The sequence below is a fragment of the Blennius ocellaris genome (assembly GCF_963422515.1).
Source record: "Blennius ocellaris genome assembly, chromosome: 10".
Taxonomy (NCBI): Eukaryota; Metazoa; Chordata; class Actinopteri; order Blenniiformes; family Blenniidae; genus Blennius; species Blennius ocellaris.
In genome coordinates, this window is record NC_137659.1 from 3,275,867 (window position 1) to 3,302,171 (window position 26,305).

Genomic DNA, 26,305 nt, shown 5'->3' on the forward strand with positions numbered 1-26,305 from the left:
ACACTTGGAACTTATAAATGGTACAATCCATGTTTTTTTTTTTTTTTCCTTTTTCTTTACATTCATTCAAATCTCCCTTCGGAGAGATTTTTAAGTCGCACAACTGATAGAAGCAAAACCTGAAATGTATAACTGGGGACTTCATGTGTTCGAAGCCCGTCCGCCCTCGGCCGATCTCCGATCCTTCATCTTATTGAAACGGGGGGCGTTTTCACACATTTTTTATTATTTACAAAAAAAGAAAAAAAAGAAAAAAGAAAGGCAAAACGCATCCTGCACTCAAACGTGTGTCCGCCTGCCCCGTCGATGGTGCTGGCCATTGCTTTGGATGGCTTTCACAAAGTCAAACCCAACTTAAACAGGATGTGTTCACTTCCCATCGTCGCCGCCGACCAGCTGCCTGGGAGAGAATGGAAGCCACTGATCTCAGAGAAGACACTCTTTGTTTTGTGCTGTTTTGTTGACTGTTCACTGGTGTTGCGTGGGACGACGATGTTTTGTTGATTTGATTTCTGCAGGACACACACACATATGCACAGATGGAGACAAACAACACACACTCTGACCACTGCAGTCGACTTGCCCTCGACTCCACCTGCCAACATCATCTCAGAATCACCATTTTCCAAAAAGTAGACGAAACGTGAATCAATTGGAAATGTTAAATGTAACTGTTTTCGGTATTATTTATGACCCACACTATTTTCCCTTTTCGCGGCCTGAAACTGTCAGAATACCAAACTCGTGATTGCAAACCATTGTGCTTTGAGGCGTAGCAGCGCAGCCGCACATATGTTGGACTTTAGATGATTGAAGAAATACTTTCAAGAAGTCGGAGGAAAAACAAGCAACTGAAGACGAGTACAAACTTATGAAACAGAAATAGATGAAAAGCCAAAAAAGTAGAAAAATTATTGAACGTAGTTAAAGCAATGGAGGAAAATTAATAAATTTGATCATTTTGAAAAAAGTGAATTAAAAAATGGGTAAATAATCCCCCAAAATTAAAAAATTATATTGATAAAACATTTGAAAAAGACATTTGAAAAAGAGTCCATTTAAAGAAAAACTAAGAGAACATAGTTAATTATTAAATTATAAAACAAATAAGAAAAGAGGATCATAAATTTTTTTTTAAACAGGATCCAATTAAGAAAAGAATAGATTAAAAAGTAAATGAAAAATAGTTTTACATTAGAGCTGCATGCAGAAGTGAACTGCCCCAGCTGGGATTATTCAATCATTTAAATCCAACAGATGTGCAGCCAGTAATCAGCGCACACAGCCGAGTTTGAGGAAGTTTGTAGATTGAAGTACCTGTGAGGGTCACAATAAATCGAAACCCCCAAAATCTGATAAACTGTGCAAACTTTGTCACATCTGAAACCACTAGACACCCCTCACTCCGTTCTACAGTACAGTGTAATTATTATTCATAAGTAGGATTATTATCATCAGTAGGATTGTTGTAAACAGCGGAATATCCCAAATCACATTTTTTTTATACGCCTCCTTCGAAGCATTGAAGTCAAGTTACTCACTTTCAAGTATAAGAGTCTTCACAGAGGAACCCCAGCTTTAGAAGAAAACCTTTTAAAGGGGTCGTATTATGCAGCTTTTCCAATACTTTCACAACGGTCTTATTGGTCCGAAATTCTAAGTTTATTTCCCCAAATCCAGCTTTTCCTTGATTTCCCTCCATTTGAATATTGGATCATTGGAGCTGCATTCAGAATCTGCTGTGTCTGTGTGAGCTGGACTGGCTCCGCCCCCACATGCCCATCTATAGGAAGAGGAGGAAGTACTTCCTCTCGTGGTGCCATGTGCCAGAGCAGAGCTGTCTGATTGTGGGAGGAGTCAAAGGGAGCCTACCTTGATTGGGATTGGCTAAACCCCCAATGACACTATATAGGGTTTGATTTCTGATTTGAGCAACACTTTTCTTTTTTTTTTAATGAAACAAGCCAGGGAGAGAGACGACAGATTTTCTTCACTTCAGGTCAGTCCAGGCATAGGGACGAATATTAAAGTTGGAAAACCATTAGAAAGTGAATTTTGTACAATATGACCCTTTTAACTAGTTGTATTATTTAAGGTTCCTCCAAATCAGAGGGCTTCAAAGTGTGACAGGACGAACCTTGCCTCAACGAGGGGAATTCCATCCAACACGTCCATGCCTCGTAACCCCTAAGCCAAACCCTAAACCCAATGCCTAACCTTTGCGCCCCGAAGCACAACTCCAACCCAGACCTCAAAGATTAAACCTAAACCTTAACCTAATCCCAAACTCTAAAGCTAACCCTAACAAAAGCCCCCGAACCTAACTGGAGACCCGTTACATTGTCCCAAAAGTCATGCTAGGAAAAGGCGTCCCCCCCCGGAACCCCCTGAAGATCTGCGTCGCCCCTTAGAGGCGGCCCACTGCACACTTTGAAAGCCACTTCTTTATCTAGAAATGTGACCTGTTTGTTGTATCAAGTATTGTCATTATTATTTTTTATTTTTTTTATTTTTTTTAAATGAATGTAGATGTAGCGGTATAACAATTTGGGGGGAAAAAATATTAGCGATGTTGCGACGTTGGCGATCACATCAGACGGTTTTGTTTTTATTTTACTCGTTTTGTTTGTTTCTGTTGTCACGTTCACAATAAACGTCATGCTTCATCCCCACGGCGAGAAAAAAAAGTGGCACCACACCGAGGTGACACGAATACTGTAAGAATTAAGTCTAGCTCTGTACAATTAAGGGCACGCCATGGGAGAATATTCCAAAATAATACTTTGATTTTTAAAAATTAGGTTTAAAAAAAAAAAAAAGAAAAAGAAAAAGAATCAAGCTCAACATCTAATTATCCATTTACTTACATCATCACATTCACAAAACAGAAGAAAGCGTTCGCTTACCATCAATTTCATTGGCTGAAACAACTGGAAAAATAAAGGTTTCTCGTCAGACCGACAAAATGCGGGTCATTGTTTTTCATGAATACATCACTGCTCGCAACCACGTGTTGACAAAAGCGATTCATTTTTTACTTTCAGTCAGATTTTCCCCAAATTTGGAAAATTATCCGATTCAATCGGCATACAGGCTTATGGCAGGGGGCAGCACTGAGCAGTATTCCCGCAACACTGCACTGCTAGTTCTGCTTCTTTTTTTCTTTTTTGGCACTATGAATACATTAAATTTTGGTCAGGGTAGAATTTTGGCATTTTATTTAGAGGAATAACTCAAATTTGGATGGCTTCTTTCAGATTTCGTGTTCGCACAAAGTAATCCGACACACAAATTCATTATATTGACATTAAACTGGAGCGAAAGTACTAGTCATTTTCCTAGTCTTTGTTTTTTCTTCTTCTTCATACTCGCATCTTTTCCACCAGTGCTGATGACACATCTCAGTGGTTGTGGATAACATGTGGAGTCTCTTCAGAAACAGTGGTTTTCCTCCCGTTCATTTACGTCAGAGTAAGTTTATACGCTGGTGATTTCCAGTGGCATTCACGAAAGAGCAGAAGTTCCTGTCACATTGTCAACAAACCAGCCTGTGGTCTCATTTTTATTGGCTGAATGCACAAGGAGGGTCATGGAGTGGGGGCGGGGGTGGGGGAGGGGGGGTTATTGAGAAACATTCAGCAGCTCTGTAACACACATCCACTTGACTCCAGGTTGGATCAGCCTTCTTTAAGCTCCTGAAGTCCAAGTATAACTCTCCTTGCACCCCCCCCCCCCCACCGGTTCCATCTCCGGCCTCGCTCGTGCCGGGTGGGTCTGCGTCTGGGTGCAACACTTAAAGCTTCTTTCTCGGGGTGGCGGCGCCGGATCATGACGGCGCCGCCGCGCCGCTTTCTGTGCTGGCGCTGTCTCTGTCGTCCTCGAATGGGAGGACGCCGGAGTCTATGGGGGAGGACACGGTGGTGCAGTCCAGCAGAGGGGATGGAGTCGCCTCTGCGGAGCCAGAATCGGCGCAGGGCGTTGGTGCCAGGGGGGCCGCCGGATCTGGTAAAACGTCCGTGACAGTCAGGGTGGTTGTTTCCGGGGTGGAGCTATGAGCAATGTCTGTGATGGGGACAATAGTAGAGGGTGGGGCAGTAGAGGAGTCCTCCATTGGTGGAGGTGGTGTTGGTGAAGGTGAAATGGGGGTGGGGCCAGGGGGGCCACAGGGATCTGAGGACGCGCCGTTCAGATCCAACCGAGGCTGTTGGGAGTCTGTGATGGGAGTAGATGAGGGTTCATCTAGGTTTTCTAACTGAATATGAATGTCAGAGTGTGGGGGAGGAGAAGGAGGAGGAGGAGGGGGAGGAGGGGGCTGGGTGGGGGGGTTCAAGTCCGTCACGGGAACGGGAGAAGGGGGAGGCTGGGTTGGGGGGTCCGAGTCCATAATGGGAACAGGTGAAGGGGGAGGCTGGGTGTGGGGTTCAGAGTCTGTCATGGGAACAGGAGAAGGGGGAGGCTGGGTGGGGGGGTCCGAGTCCGTCACGGGAACAGGGGAAGGGGGAGGCTGGGTGGGGGGGTCCGAGTCCATAATGGGAACAGGAGAAGGGGGAGGCTTAGTGGGGGGGTCCGAGTCCGTCACGGGAACAGGAGAAGGGGGAGGCTGGTTGGGGAGGTCCGAGTCCGTCACGGGAACAGGAGAAGGGGGAGGCTGGGTGGGGGGGTCCGAGTCCGTCACGGGAAGAGGAGAGGGCGCGGGGGACGGAGGGGGGCTCCCATGCTCAGATGGAGTAGGAGAGTCGTGCAACGGACCGGGAGGATCGACGTCTTCGCCCAGCGGGTTCGGAGACTCCAACGTGGAAGTGGGCGGGGGCTCGATGATGGGCGTGGTGCAGATTAATAACGAGGCGGGTATAGTCTGAGGGGCGGGGGGAGGGGAAGGCGCACTGGCGTCTCTTGCAGGAGAGGCAGTGGCCTGGTTCAGCTCAGGGAGGTTGGAGGCCGCCAGTGGTTGGATGGACTCCAGGACGATGGCCGGTGGCCCCTCTGCATCGGCCAGCAGCGGGTCCATGGCGGTCGGCGCTTTGTGCAGGGGAGTTGAAGACAGGAGATGCTCTTTGCTGGCATGTATGACGCCGTCTCTGTCCGGCGGCGGCGGCAGCGCGGACGGAGACCCGGCCGAGCGGCCGTTGGGGTCTTTGGACTCCAGCTTGCTTGCCTGCATCTCCATGAAAGTCAGGCCCGACACGTCTCCGACCGACGGCGCGGTCAGATCCACGGCCGAGGAGGCGGTGGAGTCCATGGTGGACACGGCGGTGGCCGCTGCCTCGTGGAGCGGCGTGTCGTGCACCCTGGTGTAGTCCCTGCTGCTCTCTGACTGCGGCAGCAGGAGGCGCTGCTCTCCGGGTTTCCTCGGGGGGAGCAGGGGCTGCCGGGTGTAGCTCTCCCCGTCGGCCAGCGTCTCGGGGAGCGGCTGGTAGCGCGTCTCCGGCAGCAGGAGGATGCAGATGATGCAAATGAGCGTGCAGCAGGCGAAGATGACGTGGTGGAGGAAGTAGCCCTTCTGATTGTGGAGCTCCATGATGGGCGCGGTCAGCATGCCGAAACCAGCGCTGGCCAGGACCAGGCCCAAACCGCCCCCCCTGTGGGCACACAGCATAGAATTACCCTGTAGGACCTGAAACATTTCCTATTTTTTTCCATTTTACACTGAATAATCCTCATTTAGATCTCAGAGACCCTCTGTCATTTCTGTCTCTTTGTTCGGAAACAGCAGAGAGCTGCAGTGCCACACACACACACACATACTCATAGATGCACAGCCTCCTCGACATGCACTTCACCCTCCCCAGCCACCAGATGGAGCCCTTTAAACATCATCCCGCATAGCAGCGCCCTTTCAATAACCCCACAGGATGAGCATCAAGCGCTGTGTCATAGGCTGTCGAACGGGGGCGGCTGATTTTCACAAGACGTGGATTGCGTCTGACACCAGACTGACTGTTTCCAGCAGGCCAATAAATGCACACAGGCGGGGAAAAAAACGCATACGATTCTTTATACATTACCTCACCATGGTGGCACTCAGTCTGCTTTTTAAAAATTATTATTATTACCTGATGACAGTGGGCGTGATCTCCGCGCAGAAGAAGATGCTCAGGTTGCTGACCGCGTGGGAGGAGAACATACCGATGATGGAGAAGGCGATAGAGAAGTTCTTTTTCAGTGTGTCTGAGCTATCTGCAGATGAGACGAGAGACATGGGAGAAAAGTAAATGTAGATAAAGCAATCAAACTATATTATATTTTAGATTATTGACATTGGGTCAAAAGTAGATGTTTAAGATCCCTGCTGAGAGGGTAAAAGCTGGTTCTGTGAATATCATCCAGCAGATGCATAAAACCCAAACTCTTGGGGAAAGTGGGCGTGACCACCCATGTTTGGCTTCATCCCAGACCACAGAGGGGGTCTGCAGTCTTTTAGAGCTAATCTGTGGGGTCTCCAGGGAGAAAACCACTGATTTAAAGCACGAGGAATTAAAAAAAAAGAAAAGAAAAGAAATCGTTTGTGTATTTTTGCAGAAACTGCAGTGTGGAAATGAACCTCATTGACCACATGAAACCAGACAGATTAATTTCAGAGTGAAATCGCATCAGCACAGTAATTGTGTCTGTTGTTATTGAAACTTATTGGCAGCTGTGGGTCGTCTGAGGTCGTTTGCGGGATTATCGGAATGGCTTTCTCAATGTGAAAACCTCATGCTAAGAGTGCAAATAAAGTGGGTCAAAAACGTTCTGGCTCCTGGTCTTCAATGTTTTTTTTGATGAGGTAGATGGAAAGAGGCTTTCAAACAAAAAGCCCATTTAGTCTGCTGATGTTTTTTTTTTTTTTTTTAAATGAATAAGACATGTTGAAGATGGCATCGAGAGGATCGGAGATGAGCGTGGGCTTCCCACTGGGTGATTAGAGAGCCGGGAGTAGAAAGAAAGAAGACTGACAAACAGAGAGGGGGAGAGAGAGAGGGAGGGAAGTGGAGGGTTCGCAGCTCAGTAACAAAGAGCCTCGCCCTGTTCAACACAGAGGAGATAAATAAGTGAGAAGCTTGATGTAATTACATCCAGGACTTCATTACAGGTCTCCGCAGGGCTTTTTACACACAGTTTCTGAAACCTCATCAAGATACTGATGAGAAGAGCAGGAGAAAAAGCAAGAAGGAACCGTGTGTGATCCTTTTCATCTCGGCCGGAACAGCGAAAATATAGTCGTCCCGATCTATTCCGTCCTGCAGATCGAATCACTGCTGAGAGACCAACAAACTTTTTCCAGTCAATAGAGGAATAAATTAAGCTCTTACCTATATTCAGCTGGTCACTGTACTTCCCCAGCACTGGAAATAAAGAGATGCACACAGTGAGAATCACTCACAAACACGAGATAAATAGTAATATAAAAATGAGTGCATGTGACTGGACAATCGTTTGAGTTCAGCCCACATTCATTTCCCTTCAATGCGAGTTGGGTTGAAATGGTCAAATTAAAGCAAGGCAACATATGAATGATGAGAAAATAAATTAATAAATAATAATTTCCCCTCAAGTTGTCGAAAATGTTGACTTTTATACTTGACTGATCGAAAGTTCACACTGGGGTCCAATGTAATGACTAATACAGGGATGTAAAGATTGACTTTCGCTTTGTTTCAAGATCCAAACATAGAACTTATCAAAGCAACCGACAGCGAACAAATCAGCTATACGGTGTAATGTGGTTTTTGGCCGCTGGGTACATGCCTAGCGCCGCTGGCACAGAGCGACACCATCAAAGGGAAGAAGACCATATAACCTCGGTGTGTTTGCCGTGTGGTTAAACATTAAGTGGAGCTCATTTGTGACCAACTGAACTGGCTTGTACTGCGGTGATCATCTGCTACACATTGACTAAAAACCTGTGTTAAAAAAAAAAAAACCTTCACATACAAGATATGTTTCCACTTTAGGGTCGCTGCAGCTCACTGGTTATCACCAAAGCGGAACGTCTGCAGATGTTTAAGAAGCCCTGCTGGTATGAGCCACCATGACGCGGCTCTTCCCGAGTGCCCATCAAAAAAAAAAAACCAGACAAAGCTAAATGGAATCCAGCCGTCATCAGCGTTACTATTGTTGTTGCACACCTGCGCTGCAGTAATCATATTCCATCTACAGAATATAATGAGGCTTCCACTGTGACTACAGAGTCGCCTGGGGTTGGCATTTCTGCCTTTTTTTTATTGCATGGAATTAAATAAAAGTTTAATATACAACTAGACATTTTATTTCGCATCATAAAATACAGTTTCGGCATTTATGAGTATTCAGGCTTCGTGACTCAAATCTTAGAGGACTCTGAAGATTTCAATGTTTGATTGACATTCTCAACAGGGTGAGGTCACATGGTGTGGATGGGGGCGGGGCATAGTCATTTAAGAGGATGACTCAGCAGTATTTTTTCCATACAGCCATTGTGCATTATTACAACTTGACATTGTGTTTTATCAATTTTACAAAAAGCTTCTGATACCATATCGTCTATTTGAAAAGAAATGTCATTTTGAAAAAGAAGTTGCTCCTCAGTGATCATCTGTGCCGTTTCCCAACTGTTGCATTCGGAAATTTTTTATTGGACCAATAAATCCATTTTCACAACTTGTAGGTAACGCTGTGTGCACATCACAAACAAGCCAACCTGACATCATGGGATTGAGTCAATGATTGAATCACATCATAGACCAGCACATGAGTCTGATCTCTTTATTCAGTGTTCTTGTAAATTACCTCTTACCTTTTGTAAATGATTGTAAGTACTCAATTCAACGAGATTAGCGGTGGTAAACAATGGAAATGTTGCCATTGTGGGGCAAATGAAGGATCATCTTATCTGAAACACAGATTCTAAACGAGTACAAAGTGGAAACATCTCACATGAGCTGCAGGTTTGGTGTTACTTGACTCAAGTCAGTACAATTGATTCTTTTTTCTGCTCGTAACGTCAACTTTGAGGTTGTTGCCTCTTTCCACAGTCAGTGGTCATAATGTTATGGCTGATTGCTGATCCAAACAAGACAACTACTTGTTCTCCACAGGGGAAAGTCGTCCTAATGTTGATTGTCGATTGGTCTTAATGTGACGCAAAAAAAAAAAAACCCCAACCCTCAAACTACTATGGCGTCGCCTCAAAGGAAAGTGTAGAAAGCGTGAGAATGCGTGTCGACTCACAGTTGAGCAGACCCAGCTGCAGCAGCGACGCCAGAGCGGTGATGATCATGAACATGAGAAGGCCGCCGCGCCGACCCATCACCCCGACCGCCGGGCACAGCGCGATGCACGACGCCACCGCGATGCCCGCCATGGTGTAGTAGTCGGCATAGAAGTTGTGAAACATGGTGGTTTCCTGCACGTCGTGGTCCATCATGCTGCGGGCGAAGCAGTGGTGGATCCCGTATCCCGTCAGCCTGAGGCAGAGAGCAAAAAGGGAGAGGAAACGCTGTGAGCCTAAAAACGTGTGGAAAGATGACGTCTGCTGTGTGCGTCGCTGGATTGCACTCCGGTATCCGAAATGGGACGGTTTCACACGCATGTTGTATTGATAGTATTTTATGAGATATGGTACCTTCATACGTCATCAAAAACATCTTTAAAGAGTCCTACCATGAGTCTGTTTCTTATGATTTAAGTTGGTAAAACAATCTGCCGTCTGTCACTTCAGTGTTAAGCAGAACTGTTGACTTGTGGTTTGGTTTGTTGTGTATACGTTTGGTACTTTGTTGGATTTTACCATCCAATAATGATATGGGAATGCTTGTACACGCTATTATAACTATGGTGCGATCCTTTGATTGGACCATGCTGAAGTTGGCAAAAGCTTTTTCTTGGTTATCCCCCCCCCCACAAAAAAGTAATAAATCGCTATTTTTCCCCACATTGTCAGCCTATGTACAAAAGAAGACACCCGCATTACACTTTAGAATTGTGTTAAGATGAAATCTAAAATATATTTTCCCATTCCCTGTGAAGTCACCTGGCAGCCACCAGAAAACTTAACTGAATCATGGAGGAAACTCAATGCTAAGTAACTGCATTACTACATTTACTATGACATACCGCACATTAACCTGTTTTTCTATAGCTTCAGGCTAATGATATCTTATAGTCTTTCATCACATTACCCAACTCGCAAGGTTGAACTGTTGGGGAGAAAATTTCTCTTTTTTTTTTTTTTAAACTCAGTTAAGATTTACTACAGGTACATGACAGAGAATTACTGTGCATTTAGATTCAGAGGTGGCCTGTGGAAAAAAAACTAGAAACACCACATCTATTACTGCTGCCACTTTTCACAATGTTGGCTAAAAGCAATATAAAGGAAACCAGAAGGAAGCATCAAATACAAAGCAGGCCAAAGAAGTCTGGACTTCAGCCATAATATTACAACCACCTGCTTAATATTGTTAAAGGGATCATATTATGCACTTTCTAATGGTTTTCCAGCGGTAATAATCATCCCCATACCGATGAATGATGCCCCAGAAGTGACGGAAGTCTGTCCTCTCTCTCCCAGGCTTGTTTCAGTTTTTAAAAAGTGTGTTGCTCCAACAAGAAAGCAAACCCTATTTAGTTTCATCAAGGGTTCAGCCAATCCCAATCAAGGTAGGCCCTCCCTTTAACTCCTCCCACAGCTCTGGTCTGGCACATGGCACCACTAGAGGAACTACTTCCTCCTCTTCCCAAGATGGACACGTGTGGGCGGAGCCAGTCCAGCTCACACAGACGCAGCAGATTCTGAATTCAGCTCCTACGATCCAATATTCAAATGACTGGAAAAGCAGGATTTGGGGCAATAAACTTTAAATACAATGTTCTTGGACCACCAAGACCCATGTGAAAATGTTGAAACGCTGGATAATACTACCCTCTTAAGGTCCAACTTTCCAAACCATGGATGCACGGACTCTTATCAGAGGTCTGATTTTGTTCTGTGGCGCCATAATATCAGCAGCACGACATGCTCCAAGTCTGTCAACTTGACATTTTAGGGCTTAGCTGAACGTGACCCAGCCCGCATTTTGCGCCTTCTTTGAACCACAGAGCAGAAACAATGGAAAAAGAAAGACGTTTGGAGATGCTCTCACACAGTCTCGGTTGAATCCTTGCACTCAAATTTCAAGATCAACTCTGAGGACTGATTCTTCACATGGTGTATCCCGTCAACGAACAGGAACCGTGCTCAGTGTGTAAAACACAAAAACAAAGACTGACATTCATACTAATAGCGCATGAGCAGCCATGCAAGGCGCTCGCCCTTGAACGGGAGCAATTTAAGGTTAACTGCCTTGCCCAAGGACACGTTGGCACATTGACAGGTGTAAACTGGGATCAAGCCTATCTCCAACCTTGGGACTGAAGGACAAACCCCGAAGGGTTTTCACGAGGAGAGAGGACAAACACCGGGATGACGCCGCGCACGCCAAGCAGAATGAGAATGACAAACCGTTCATCATATATTAATGCCGCCTTCCTCCCATCCGCTCATTCCCAAAAATGCTGCGGCACGCGTGTAAACACGCGCTCATAGACACAAAGGCACACACCCCGACAAACACAGAAAAATACAAGCAAACACTCGCATCCTCCCTGCTGGTTGTCTAATGTTTCATAAGGACAAAGCTCATGTAAAATTTATGCCGACTCGGGGAGTGAGGGACACCATGCACTGAGGCAGCGGTAAACCTCCGCCCGGGTAGAGATGAGATCCCAGACGGAGAAGAGGCGAGAGGGAGGGAGGGAGGGGGGGAGGGGGGAACTGCAGCGCTAATATGGAAGGACAAAAGGAGTGAAGGCTGGCGATATCCAGGATGCAGGTTAATAGTGGCATCCTGGCTGCGCCTTTGTCTGAAATTTACTCCTTTCAACCCCCCACTCACATCCGGAGAAGCAGTTTTCAGACCCCGAAATACAGTTTCCATTCACCGTCTCATGAGACTTACGAGTTGACACAGAGGACGACGATGTTCTTCCACAGGTTCCTCGTGCCGACCATCTTCACGATGCACGTCTTCTTGGGCTTCTTCTGAAGAGCTCGCTGCAGTTCTGGAAACACACAAACTCAATGAAGCGGCAAATAAAAAATCAACAATACGACGCGTGTACCGAGCGCGAGAACAAAAACATGAATTGAAATCTGGATAGTCCGTCAGCACAAGACTTGAGGTGTCCCGGGTTTTTCCCACACGCCGTCTGGCCAAAGTCTTGTAGGCGTTGGAGAGGGAGACAGATCTGTTATAACCGCCGAAGCAGTCGAGAGATGGAGGCAGTTTGATATTTAAATGGTAATCTGGATGAAAGTCGGGCCTAATCAGCAGGAGGATTTTTGATATTGGACTTGCTTTGCAAGTCAAGGTTTGACTCCGATCTGAATTTTCAATTACACGGTCAATGCCACTTTGTCAAGTCAATTTGTACCACATGTAGACCACCCCTGCACAAATAGTCCAGAAAAAGGGCCTGTAATTATATGAAGTAGGGTATTTACACAGTACAAATCAGTGGTTTTCAGAGAAGTTGCCTGAAAGAAAAGGCTCCGGACCACCGGTCTGATCGCTGATCTGCCAAAGAGCGAAGCCGGATAATTTCTGATGTAGATTTTAGAAAGATTCTTAATCTAGTTTTCTTTGGAAATTGTGTTTTAATCTCATTGACATCCTCGTTTCAAGCCACCTGCATCTTCCCAGTGTGGCTTCAGAATCACAAAAAAACGATCAATCAGTTTTTGGAAGAGGAACTCTCCTGACATTCAAGAAACTCATAAAATCAGCAATGTTAAAAAAAAATAAAATTGAAAAATAGATCTGAATATAAGTAATAATAATAATAATATATGATATGAGATAATATAAAACATTAGATATTTGATTTGGGCAAACATGAAAATTATATCATCTTTCTTTTTTGTGTATTTTTTTAATATGCGGTAGACACTGTCCTTAGAATGCTTAAAAGACATCTGTAAATATGTATATATTTTAAAAGTTGGACATTGTGAAGCTATTGAGAGGCAACTAAGGGGCAGACATAATGAGAGTAAATCTTCTTTTCTGCTTCTTTTCATTGAAAATGTGAACTGGAAGTTTTGATTCGACGACTGTTTATTTTATTTTTGAATGAAATAAAGAATTACAACAACAATTTTAGCCTCTTTTTGCACTGTGGAAGGAAACCCGTGCGGACACACAGAGAAAACATGCAAACTCACAAACTGTAAGGATTCATAAGCCGGAGCTTGAACCAGTGAGAAAAAAAAAAAAACCAGAAGAAGAAAGTGTTGAAAAGTGTTTGCTGAAGCTGGATACAGATTAAATTTTGGCCTGGATGAGGATTGATTGTCCGTTTGGCTGCTGAGGTCAGAGAGAGTCGGACATCTGCAGCTCACCGCAGGCTCCAATTCAATTATTCAACGTCTCGGAGTGCCGTGATGTGACGTTTAACATCCAGCACTGCCACGGTGGTGCACGTTACCATAGTAACGCAACAGGAAATGGGCATAACCTCGTTATTTTGGGTGAAAAGTGAAAAAAAAAAAACGAGTTACACCTTTTTGCACAATATCACGATCGGGACGTCTTTTAGTCGTTTAAGTCGACTGCTCGGCGTGGTTACCTGTGAGGATGTTGTCCGCGTCCAGCTCCATGTTGGCTCGATTCTTCTTGGCGATGTGTCCCATGATCCACTTGGAGCGGCAGTACTGCTGAGTGGCCAGCAGCCAGCGCAGTGACTCAGGGAAGATCCTGCGAGGAGGAGGGCGGGGGGGGGGGGGGGGGGGGGACACACGTCCTTGTTAATGTCACGTGAAAAATGAGCCCTCCGCGCTTAAAAGGCCCGATTGAGACGTAACTCGGTTAGGGAGAGCGGGATTAAATCTCGTTTGTGTGAACCAGTGAATCATTTCAACACATTTCGAGTACGATACTGAGCACAGCAGTGACGGGGAAATATCGAGTATCAGCAGTATTTTAAACAATGAAAATAACAATATCTCTCTCTATATATATAAAATAAATCTATTATAATATTTGAAGCTTGACTTTGAAATAAAACAAACATACCAAACCATGTGTTTTATAACTTTTTTTTAAAGATAATAGCCTGGCTGTGGATCAGTACAAGCAACTCAATTTAGATATTCAATTCATTTTCAACAGATTGCTGTCACCCCGCATTTTAACCGAACTCCTCTTTACCCTGGCACAGCCTCGCCATATTCAGGAACAAAAGCTCAACTAATTCGACACAAAATACAGCCGAGGTGAAAGCAATATAAGAAACACAATTTTAGAGTTCGGCAGGCTTTGGATGAGTGCTGGATTGGTTTCATTATAGTCTGAGATCGGTTCCACACTGGATTTAGACTTGTTTCAGGCACATTACAGGCTTGATTCAAGCATTAGGCTCCCTTTAGACTGGTTTTGGACAAGGTGTGGACTGGTTTTTAGGCCCATTTGGTGCTGATTTTAGAATTGAGGACAGCTTTTGACTGGTGTCAGGATAGTTTCAGACCAGAGTTGGTGGGAGTTTTGATTTCTTTTAGTCCAAGATTCTTTTCGTGCTGGATTTTGTTTAATTTTAGGCAGCTTTGGGTTATTTCTAGGCAGAGTTTTGATTGGTTTCATGCTCATTTTGGGCTCGACTTTAAAGTGAGAATAGCTTTGGACATTTTAGTCCAACAATTATCACCACACACCGACATAAAGCAAAAGACAATGATGACAATATTCCTGTAAATTACCATCTCTGTCAAACGCTACATGGAATCATTGTCGGAGGGATAATTCCTTCAACTTCTCTGCAGTACAAATGCTCAAAAGTAGAGTGGAAGTGCTCCAAAATTGATTGGCTGGCTTGATTTCTTTTAGCAGCCCATAAAGCAGACAGTCTGCAAAGCAGCATGTGCGTCACAACGGTGGGGCGGTGCCTAGAAATCAGGAAGAAAAAAAGCATACAGTTTATAGTTCCCACTCATCTATGAAATGGGATTTCTGTCCTTGGCTGCAGTGTCACATAAAGACACACAATCTGGCACGCGGCGTTGCCTCACAGCCACGGTCACCTCTGTGCATGTTATGGTTTAGCACGCTCTATTATCTGCTATTGGTATTATGTGGCAAACACTCATCCGGGCTGCCAGGTATCTACTTGCAGATTGAGTGCATGTTGATATGAACACAGTCAGCGAAACAACGGCAGCGAGTGGCGACTGCGTGCGTTTCCATGCAGCAGATTTCTACCCCAGCCAAAGTGCCTGTTTTGTCATTTTGTACATTGCAGCCCTTTTCAACACAAATCAGCAGACTTGCATCATCTGCTGGACTTAAATCTGCACCCGTTTAGTGCTGCAGTACCGGTTTATACCACAAGATGGTGTTTTGAGTCACTCAAAGGAGCAATATCAAATTCATGTGATGAGATTGGTTTAAATGGTGTGAAAACAAAGTGGGGTTGTTCCATTTTCAGGGCGTAATATTCAAAAACATTAGGTGGAGATTTTGAACAGTGATATCAAAATGTTGTTGAGTGTATTTTAGCATCACAAATAACATTACCGACATGGATGTTTGATCACATTTTAGTACGTTTCTCAAAGGGATTCCTTCCTTTGTTCTTCTGATTCACATTGAAGGAAAAATCAAGGTCTTTTGATGCACTATAAAGATCTATACAGTTGGATTTGCCCCCTCTGGCTTTGTACATATCAGCAGTACTGTGGGCCTCACGGTGGAATAAATGCTGAAAACACACACACACACGCTTGGTGACTGGGCGTACGCAAAAACGACTGCAGTCACAGCAAAGCAGGTAAACGAGAGGAATTTGATCAGGGACAGCAGTCACTGCTTGAAAGAGCCTTCAGAAATAACATTTCCCTTTTTTTTTCTGTCCTCTGAAATGTGGAAATCTGTACAATAATGTTTAATCCCACTGCAGACTGCCCCACATATTTCCATCTCCTGAAGTACTGAAAAGACATTTTGAGGAACGACGTCGGGCAGGTTTTCCTTACCAAATGTAGGACAGCATGAGCAGCAGGGGACAGATGATGACAGCTTGGAGGACCTGCCAGTCGCGGCAGAGGTACGCGACGCCAGGCATCAGCAGCTGCCCGCCCAGAACCACGAAATTGGCCACCATGGTCATGGAAAACCTCCATCCTGGCAGGCACACCTCAATCCCTGGCGAAGGAGGAGGAAGAAATACTGTACCATGTAATCATAGAAACATTATTATTATTACATTTGATTGAATGACGAATTTATTTGTTGATTGGTTAAATATTAAAGTACATTTTCAGGGTCTTAGTCTAAAAGACAATTTTTCAAGGTCTTAGTCTTTACTTTGTCTCGGACCCTTAAAATGTTGACTCCATCTCAGATTAGCTGGCATCGACGACAAAACTAGTTAGCAGGTTGGAACCAGCGACTTTCTCACTGTGCAGCGACGCCACTAACCACTGACTCATCGTGTTGCACCATTTTGCACAATTGAAAGGTGCAGCTTTTACAAGATAAGCAATAGAAAATAAACAGCAGCCGTTGCCATGCATACACAGCTAATCCAGCATTTATTATACAGACTAAAAAAAAGAAAGAAAGAAGAAAAGCCCACATTAAACCAATATAAGATTTAGCTTTGAAATGGTCTTTGTGTGAAGTTTTGTTTTTTTTCCATCTTTTCCCATTTATGTAATTAACTGCTTGGTTGCAGCTCTTTGACAGTCATGTATATGTAACTGGGATTCTTCACCATACCGACAATAACAAAGCAAAAAAGTTTGATGAATCACCAGACAGAGCAGCGAACATTTGTGACGAGGCCGGGCGGACGGGTCCCGGCAAGCATCCCAGAGAGCGTTACGCCTCTCCGATGACATGCAACTTCGTAACCAGACGACTACAGCCGTATTTTCAGTTTGACTAAGAGACAGCTGCTACCACAGTGAATAAAAGTGAAGAAGTCTAAATACGTCAGGGCTGGGATAACCAAAACACTCATATCACCTCATTTGAAGCTGGTACCCTGGCATTCATTTAGATTTTTTTTTCTTTTTACTTAAAATAATGGGAGAAAAAATGTGCATATATTTAGTCACAGCAAATTGCATTTCCATTTTTAACACGTTTTTTTTTGTTTGTTTTGCATAAATGCAAATGACAACAATTTCTGTGAAATATTGAAAAAAGATTTTATAAGGTACATATATTTAGAATATTCATATATTTTACTCAATATTGGTGTGACGAGTCAAAATTTAGTACCCAACTCGATTTTTTGTCTTTCAAAATACTGATTAGTCTTCAATCACTTGATATTAGGGATTTACAATTTCAGAATTTCCTGCTTTTTTTTTTTTAACAATTACTTTTTTTCTCTTCATCCTGATGCTTTCTGATTAACTGACAAAATGATTAACTGATCAAAAGACAAAAAAAACAACAAAACAAACACAACCACCTTCTGTGGGACTGTTGTTCGGAGACGGGACAGGGACAAAGCCAGTAGGCCACTGTGAGGGTGAACCGACTAGAAAGGGCCTCCTTGTGTTCCGTTTCTTCTTCATCATAATGGCAGCGATTCATTCACTCAGTCATTAGCATGCACACCACAATGGCGGCCGGCGACCACAGACGGCACTGGCCCTTTAGTTACCGCAGGAACGAAAGTAGCGCTTCAAATCCCCGACGCTACTGTAACGCGCCGCTCTGTTCACAAATCGCAGATTTTTTTTTCCCTCCAAAGTTTGCCACCCAGGAATGTGAGCAACCCCCCCCCCCCCCCCCCACCCCCCACATGGGCCATTCAAGGTGACAGGGCCGGGATAATACAGTGGGTGTCGGCAGGCCCCCTTCTCCATTCCAGCGGAAAAGACTGGAATTTCAATTAGGACTTGCCCCCCTCTGAGGACATGAATAATGCTCTCTGTTCACAGACACTATCGCAGCTGGAATGACAAAGCCAATGAGTGCCGAGCAGGGCGATGGGTGCAAGACCTGCTGGGTTTGAACCAACTAACCTCCAGACTCCCGTTCTCTCCCCCCAACGTGCGCCGCCGGCTCACTGCTCACGGACCGCATGAGATTTGAATTCTCCGGTTATGTATCTGGAATCATGTGCTCCGAACACAGGCCGCTGCATTGTGACGGAGGGAGAACACGCTGCGGCCCGCCGGAGCAAAGTGCCCGGAGACATTAAGACGTAACGCTTATAAATGACTATTCCTGAACTCGGTTACAGGTGTTTTATCGTGTGAGTTTTCTCGTTGCTCTACGTTGTAGAGCTGCTGTCCCTGTTGTGTTGACTGTTAGCCTTGGCTTCAGCCAAAATTAATGTATCAACTGTGACATATTGTTGTAAAAACAAATACTTCTGGGAGATGTAATTGATTCCGATCGCATTTACAAGGCAATGTTTGAATGACGTTGTTTTACACGGAAATCCCAGGAACACTGAAAATGATGTCATTTTCACGTTGGGCCACTAGTGAGTGCCGTTTAAACATTAACAATGGTGAGTACACACTCGACTATAAAACTACCAAAGAGAATATGAAGTGGGACTCATGACGCTCTGGAGGCCGCCATTGTTGTTGTCCATCGTGCAGTAGCGGCGTTTCCACCGTCTGCAAAGAGATGTAGCCGGGTGTTTTTCAAAAAGTTGCATTTTCAGTGGCTCCAACCAATCATGTTAAACGGACCCCCCCGAAGCGAAAGCCAGTTTTGCACTTTCACTTGAAAACGGGCCACAGTTACTGAACTACTGAGCTCCTTACAACCTACTTATGCAACACTACAAAAGTTCGTATTTTCGGTAACTTGCACAACACCGACGACGAGATCTAGCAACACATTAGTAATGTCCACGTGTGTGAAGGACTTCAGTGCATGAAAAGAGCCCTGAGCGCCTTACTCCTGCTGACCCTAATCCTCCACAACCCACGAGTCAGCATTCCCACAATGCTCTGCTGCAGCCTCGGACCCAGTGACATAAATCTACCAACATCTACTCCGACATCAGCGGATTGGGAAAGTCGCCCACACCCAGAGCTCTCTAGAAACATACAATTTAATGAAAATAAAGAAAACAAAAGGGATAGCATTGGGATGTGACATGATCAGGACAACGGGCAATTAATAATAATGATAATCCCCAAAGGAGCTTTGGCAAGTTTGCTGACTTTGGCAATATGTGGGTGTGAGCCACGCTGTCTGGTGCAAAGGCTGCAGGAGCTCACCAGACGTCTTTCAGGTTACCCAGTGCAGCAGAGAAAGGTTTCCCGACCACTAAAGGCACTCAGTGCCGCCACTCCCTGCAACCACAGGCTAATGCCTCCACTTTATACCGGTCACCAGAGAACCATACATCCCATCTCTCCACCTGATCCCGGCCACTTGATCCGTTAAGTAGAATAGTTATGATAAGATAAGGTTCCCTGACATTGATTTTTATTTCAGGATAACGATTTTGGGTTTTTTTTTTTTTTTTGGGGGGGGGGGGGGGGGGGGGGGGGGGGGGTTGTAGTAAGAGGGATCTGAAGCATGATGATATCGCAGGTTAAAAGCTGGAAGCGTTCAGTTTCTTCTTCTCTGCATTCAGCAAAAATAAAATGACAGTCAAAAACCAGTGTGTAGCAGCCATTAGCTCAGGAATTAGCATTAGCGCACTGAGGGTGCATGAGTAACACACGCAGCCTGATGATTTTTGGTTATTTTACAGTTTTAGAGATGGAAAAAAACAAAAAAACAAATTAAACTCATTTGTGGTAATTGCAACAAGATTTGAAGATAAAAATACCATAAATAGAGGAGATTCCTTTTTGAACTTTTGACTATTCTGGGCCTGAAGCTGTTTTTTTACATAGAAGACGATTCTTCTTGCAAAGAAGAGGATCATTATAACGCATATATTTAAAACATATGAAAAACCAGTCCGATATTAAGAAAACATTGAGTTTCGGTGAAAAATGCACCATTTCACATGAAGAAAATAAAAACGGCTGATTGCGAAGTCTAAGCACTCGAACAACCATTTTCCTTAATTTGACTCGCAATAGTGGAATTAAAATGAAATACAGTTACAAAACCGTATTAGAATCCTCCAATCACTTCCATCTTCTCCGATTCACTCTGCAATTAAGACAGGTTTAGTATCTGCCTATTAAAAGGTGGTTTCACCATCGTAAACATGCAATTAAAGCCAGGGAGGTAGGACTACAAGCTAACGAGATGCACAACAGAAGCAGATTGAATCATTGTTTACATGAACGATACTGATTGTTTGCAGCAGACGACACTAACAAACATGCAAGCGATCAGAAAGTGTGTCACTCTGAGCCGAATTCTGATCTTCTGGGAAATGTGCAGCGTCTCTGAAGCTCTGCTGAAAGAACAAACATGAAAGCTTCCAGAATGCCCTCACTGACAGAAGTCGTTTGCGTGACGGGCCGCCATGACTTTGTCTGCTTCAAGGTTTTCAAAATTAGATTTGCACATAAATAAATAAAGCCATAAAGTGATACGTGAGAGGATCTGGAGCCAAAGTGGGGAAACTCCCAAGTAAGAAAAAAAAAAAGGTTGAAAACCACTGATATAAACAAAAACAGAAAAATCAACTTACAGGTGATTCACCATCATTTATTCAAGGGAAAATTCAATTTTACCAATGATGTAAGAAGTTATGTCCACGAAGTAGCATTTGTATTGCCACAAATACACAAGGGACAAATGTAAGAGAAAATATGAGAGCATAACTCAATGCATAACTATGCAAAAGCCTAAAAAAGTAATAAACAAGCACATGTAATCACTGCAGATAATTCTATAATAATCCATAAATAAGACTATTTCTTAAAAATAAATCCTCTTTGGATGGTTCCACAGTGAACTGGAGATCTTTCCAGAATCTGTGCAAAATCTCCACATCGTTTGGCTGAATGATGGAATTCAGGTGGATCAACAAGGTTCTTTACAAACCGAGAAGTGTTGGACGACAACATCTCACCAATGAGCCGCAAAGGGATGAAGGTTCGGGCAACTTTGGCTGTTCTTCTTCCCTTTACACAACAATATTCAGAGTCATGAAAAACAACACATTTTTGTTCATGTTTATTGCATATTGTTCTCTGCACAAATGTGTGTGGGCTTCATTGCAAAACAATCGAGAGCATCCACTAGTGGCCCAACGTGAAAACTACATTGTTTTCAAAACATTGCCGTATATTAAACGTGGAAGTTCTCTGAAAGAAAAACAACACACTGACGACATGGAAGAGAAAAAGTGAACCAGGTCGGGGCATTGGGTGCGTAGCCCCTCGGTCCAGAGGAAGGCACTTTTTTTCTGACGATACCCTCCTCGAAATAAATCGGAGAAGTCGTGGCAGGAAGTCGATACGCTGACGGAGCGCGGAGACACTTTGCGCTGACGAGGTCAACGGCCTTTCGCCGGGTCAATTAAAGACACCGTGGAATAATCTCTCTGCTCATTTAGAATTTCTTTCAGCGATGGCGGAGAGCAAACTGCAGCTTATTTACGATTACTTGAAGGGAGAATTTTCCCCACAACTTCCTTTTCAGATTTCGAAAATAACTGTGTCAGCACACAGACTGAAGAAGGGCTATTGGCAAAGATCAAGGTCATACTCATTGATTAGTCTCTTATCTAGAGCTGCGCTGAACACCAACAAGCCCGGCGTTCCCGTTTGATCCGTGTGAGGAAATCCTCGACACCAGGAGAGCCTTTTCTTCTGCTAATGTTGGCGTTACTGAGAGTTCTCGTGTGTCTCGACCACACTACCCCCCCCCCCCCCCCCCCCCCCCCCCGGCGCACTTTTGAATAATCAGCAGAAAAACAAGCTGTCTCTGGAAGATACCGTGAGAGGAATCGAGTGACTGACGGTCGGCTTACGGTTGTAAGATAAAAATCCTGAGTTGGCTTTGGAAAAGCAAAAGGCTGCTGATTCGGCAGTCGACCTGGACTTCACTCGGGGAATTTACGGCACGAGATAATATGAGATTATGCCATGTGGCATGGTGGACAAACAAGGGTTAAACCACCGGCGTGACCACAAATCGAAAAAAACACTGCTTTTTAAACAGACAACCCCCCCCCCCCCCCCAAAAAAAAAGGAGCCTCTGTGTGAAACATGTATAGTGCTGCGATATTGTTTTTTTTTTTTTTTCTTTTTCTTCTAACATGTGCAGCTCTATGTTGCTTGCTGAGCAAACAAAAGTACACGCTATGCACAAAAAAAGGAACTTTAACCCGGGGGGGGGGGGGGGGGGGGGGGGGGGGGGGGGAGAGAGAGAGAGAGAGAGACTGCTGCACCTTAACCCATTTATAAGGAGACAGTTGAGCGGATTGTGGGGGAAGAATGACCGTGGTTCAAATTGTTCCAGATGAAAAGCATTTGCACACAGTCAACGTCCCACTCAGATTCTGTACAAGTTTCACCATCTCGATCATCAATTCAAGCCGCCAATAGAGTTGTGCAAGTTAGTGAAAAGTCCCACAAAGTTACTTTATTTATTAATATGGAAGTTAGTCGATATTTGGTAATGTCCTCCCTTTAGTGTTTCCTGGTTAATAAGGTGCAAATAGCTGTGTCATTGTAGTTTTAGCATCATCATCATCAGCTGAGCTGTCAGTTCTGTGTGCGTCAGTCGAATGACTAATGATTCACTCAGTAAACTCAGAAAAAGTTCAATAAAGTACTTCTGATTCTGATCAGTCAATGAAGAAGATGTTCTATAATCTCGATGTTCATTGGAGGAAGACGCTCTATAATCTAGATGTTAGTGGGAGGAAGATGCTCTATAATCTAGATAATTAGTAGGAAGAAGATAGTAGGAGGAAGACGCTCTATAATATGGATGTTAATAGGAGGAATATGCTCTAATCTAGATATTAGTGGGAGGAAGATGCCTATGATCTAGACATTAGTGGGGGGAGATGCTCTATAATCTTGATGTTAGTAGAAGGAAGATGCTCCTTAATCTAGATGTTAGTAGGAGGAAGATGCTCCTTAATCTAGGTGTTAGTAGGAGGAAGCTGCTCTATAATCTAGATGTTAGTAGGAGGAAGATGCTCCTTAATCTAGATGTTAGTAGGAGGAAGCTGCTCTATAATCTAGATGTTAGTAGGAGGAAGCTGCTCTATAATCTAAATGTTAGTAGGAGGAAGATGCTCCTTAATCTAGGTGTTAGTAGGAGGAAGCTGCTCTATAATCTAGATGTTAGTAGGAGGAAGATGCTCCTTAATCTAGGTGTTAGTAGGAGAAGATGCTCATATAATCTAGATGTTAGTAGGAGGAAGATGCTCTATAATCTAGATGTCAGTGGGAAGGAAGATGCTCTATAGTGTGGTCGCTTGTCATTAACTAACATTGTCACAGAATCACAAAAGAGCTATTTTGTGGCTTTCCTGATAAAATCACTGCAGTGACTCAGACCCGGGCTGCTTCGCCTGCGTCTTTCACCATATGGTGGAAAATAAAAATCTGCCTTCAAAGTCCAGACTTGGCACACACACACACATACACAATTCCGATGAGTTTAGATTGAGCGCCATCAGTCAGCGGCGTGCACATAAAAACTGTCCGAGCACCAAGAGCGAGACAGGTACGGAGAGGAGCCAACAAAGAATGCTGTCTGTCTGGCTGCACCAACAAACAAGAATCCACCGCCGACACAAAGGAAGCCATTTACACACACACACACACACACACACACACACACAGCTCCGATTTTTTTTTTCTGTGCTCGTGGCCCCTTGAGCCTCGTCCGTGTGCAAAGAGATTAATGCCTGTGGTAAGCTGAGGGCACCGCCGAGAGAGCGCACCTCATTACAGCCAACAGTCGGGGACAGTGAAGGCCCGAGAAAGCATAGCTGAGCACCGCCGTGGGAAGCGGTACTTCACCGTTAGGAGGCGTCGATAGCGCAACAACATATATCCCTTGTTTATAGAAGAATCCGAAAGCACAAAGACACTAACATCATCTGTGTGTTGTATTTAGCACAAATCGTATCGTTATCGCAATATTCAGCCAAGATACTCGACAAAAACATTACATTTCAACCTAAAAACTCAACTGGACTCCTCAGAATAGACTTTGAACTTTATTTCCCTCCTTCCAACCACCTGGAATCTTTAAACAGGAATGGATTCTTCTTTAATAGATAAAGACAGATTCATTCTGATTCAGTTTTTTTCAAAACTCACCACGACTCTTTATTTTTTCTTGAACTATAACTCGCATTCTTTAAAGTAAAGACTGTTGGAGCTAGACCTTGATGCTTTAAGGTATAACTTGGGCTTATTGAACCTTAGGAAAGCCACAGATCTTAAGTCTGTCCTCAAACACCTGGAATCTTTAGATGGGAATAAAGTTCTTTAATAGATTGATTCAAGATTTTCTTTTTTCTTTTTGCACCTCGACGCTTTTTACTTTTGACTGCTTCAAATCTACCTGATCTACATATGAAAAAAAAAGAATAAAAAAAAAACATTTGGGGAAAAAAAAAATCTGGAAAATGTTGCCAAATAATTCTTTAAATATTTAAAATAATTTTCTCATAGTCTCATCATTTTATTTCATATTTCCCTGATAGAAAGCAGCCCTTATGTCTCTAAATCATTTAAAACTCAAAATAATTCGAAATAAATGACATTATGAACATTAAACATTAATGTTCCCAGACAGCTACAACCATGTACACCCCAAGTACCTTTTCTCATATTTAAGGTGGAAACATGATTGCATACCTCTCCAGAGATCACACAGCGTATAGTCTCTCTCTCTCTCTAATACAGGAGGAGAATGGTCAGCGAGGTATTTGCATGAAGCATCAGCGCGGCCGGCGGTGAAACCAACTTTTGTGTCGTCCTGAAAAATTCATGTCAGGGGTTACAGACAGACAGACACGTCATCGAGCTCTTTACAATGCACGACTATGAAGCGGTCATGTGATGTGTGTGTCATATTCACACACACACACACACACACACACACACACACACACACACACACACACACACACACACACACACACACACACACACACACACACACACACACACACACACACACACACACACACACACACACACACACACACACACAGGCATGCCACTTCCCAGTCAGACAGACAAAATGAGCAATCGCTCCACTCGAGACGTGTCAGGAGACGTTTGCTGGCTTTTAAAATCAGTGAAATAAACTGAGCATGTGTGGAGCAACTTCGACGTGTCGTCGGGTTCTGGACTTTCTGAAGCCGTCAATCCACAATCCACACGCACACACCCAACGTTCAGTGTGTGTGTTTACTGTAATTAACTGCATTAGTGAGCAGCGCCGTGATGCTGAGCTTCAGGCACTAGGAGCCGTGTGCTGCGATGCTGGAAAGGCGAGCTCACGCTGATGGAGCTCTGTGGTATAAATAGCCGCGCAGCATCAGATGACCCTGTAGCCGGCGGCTAGGCTAGCCTGCAGCTCAGGGCCGACGTATAGATCAGCGGCTCCGCTTACACACCACGCAGCTAAATGCTAACTAGCCTCATGCGAGTTACCGTCGGAGTAGTACTTCTTCCAGAAAAGTACAGGAAGTTACCGATGTTGTGCCACTTAGTGGAAAAATAGTACTTCATTGAAAGATACTTGGTCATACATTACAGTGAATGACATTTTTCCCCAGACGTTGCACATTCCTCAAAGTTTGACTCGACTTCTTGAAAGCGGTGGATTAACTTTTGACAGTTAGTGTAAATGAAAAGTTATCGGCGCCGTGCAAGATTACACTGAGTTACTACTGAAGGTTAGTACATAAGATCTACTAGCGGCTTTGTAGAAAGGAGTTGCATTACTTTATGAGTTACTAAAAATAAAAAAGTAACCAAGTGGATTGGAAAGTAACCCTCATTAAATTACTTCACACTATCTCGCTCACTTATGCTTCTCTTACTTGTATCTTTTGTTGCAAAACTTTAGCTCAGAAGAAGTTACATTAGTTAGCGGGAGGAAGACGCCCTATAATCTGGATGTCAGCGTTTGCATTTGTATGAATCATATCATTACCTCATGTTTACCTCAATGTGTAATAAGTAATTAGGTACACAAGCCTTTCGGCAACAAGTGACATAGTTTCAGTATAAACAGGAAGAGTTTGACTGCAGTGGATGGCGTCACTGTTTCACCTCCTCAGACATGAAAAGAATCTCACTTTCTCTCCCCGGTGTAATCTGCACATTCCTCTGTCTTTACGTTCCACCTCGGTCTCCTTAAACTAGATGCTCGGA

At 44.1% G+C, this 26,305-nt stretch overlaps 1 protein-coding gene across 1 annotated transcript in view; it reads right to left on the reverse strand.

The window, feature by feature from the left end:
• Positions 1–3,826: 3,826 nt before the first annotated feature.
• LOC308135093 (solute carrier family 22 member 23-like) overlaps positions 3,827–26,305 on the reverse strand; it is a gene marked incomplete at its 3' end in the record, with an annotated part of 39,872 nt that continues 17,393 nt past the window's right edge. The window contains exons 4-11 of the mRNA XM_080502966.1: positions 16,025–16,193; positions 13,627–13,754; positions 11,958–12,060; positions 9,190–9,425; positions 7,293–7,325; positions 6,054–6,177; positions 4,340–5,579; positions 3,827–4,252 (exon numbers count right to left, since the gene is read on the reverse strand). Of these exons, the coding sequence (XP_080359092.1) occupies positions 3,827–4,252; positions 4,340–5,579; positions 6,054–6,177; positions 7,293–7,325; positions 9,190–9,425; positions 11,958–12,060; positions 13,627–13,754; positions 16,025–16,193 (2,459 nt within the window). The remainder of the gene's footprint in view (positions 4,253–4,339; positions 5,580–6,053; positions 6,178–7,292; positions 7,326–9,189; positions 9,426–11,957; positions 12,061–13,626; positions 13,755–16,024; positions 16,194–26,305) is intronic.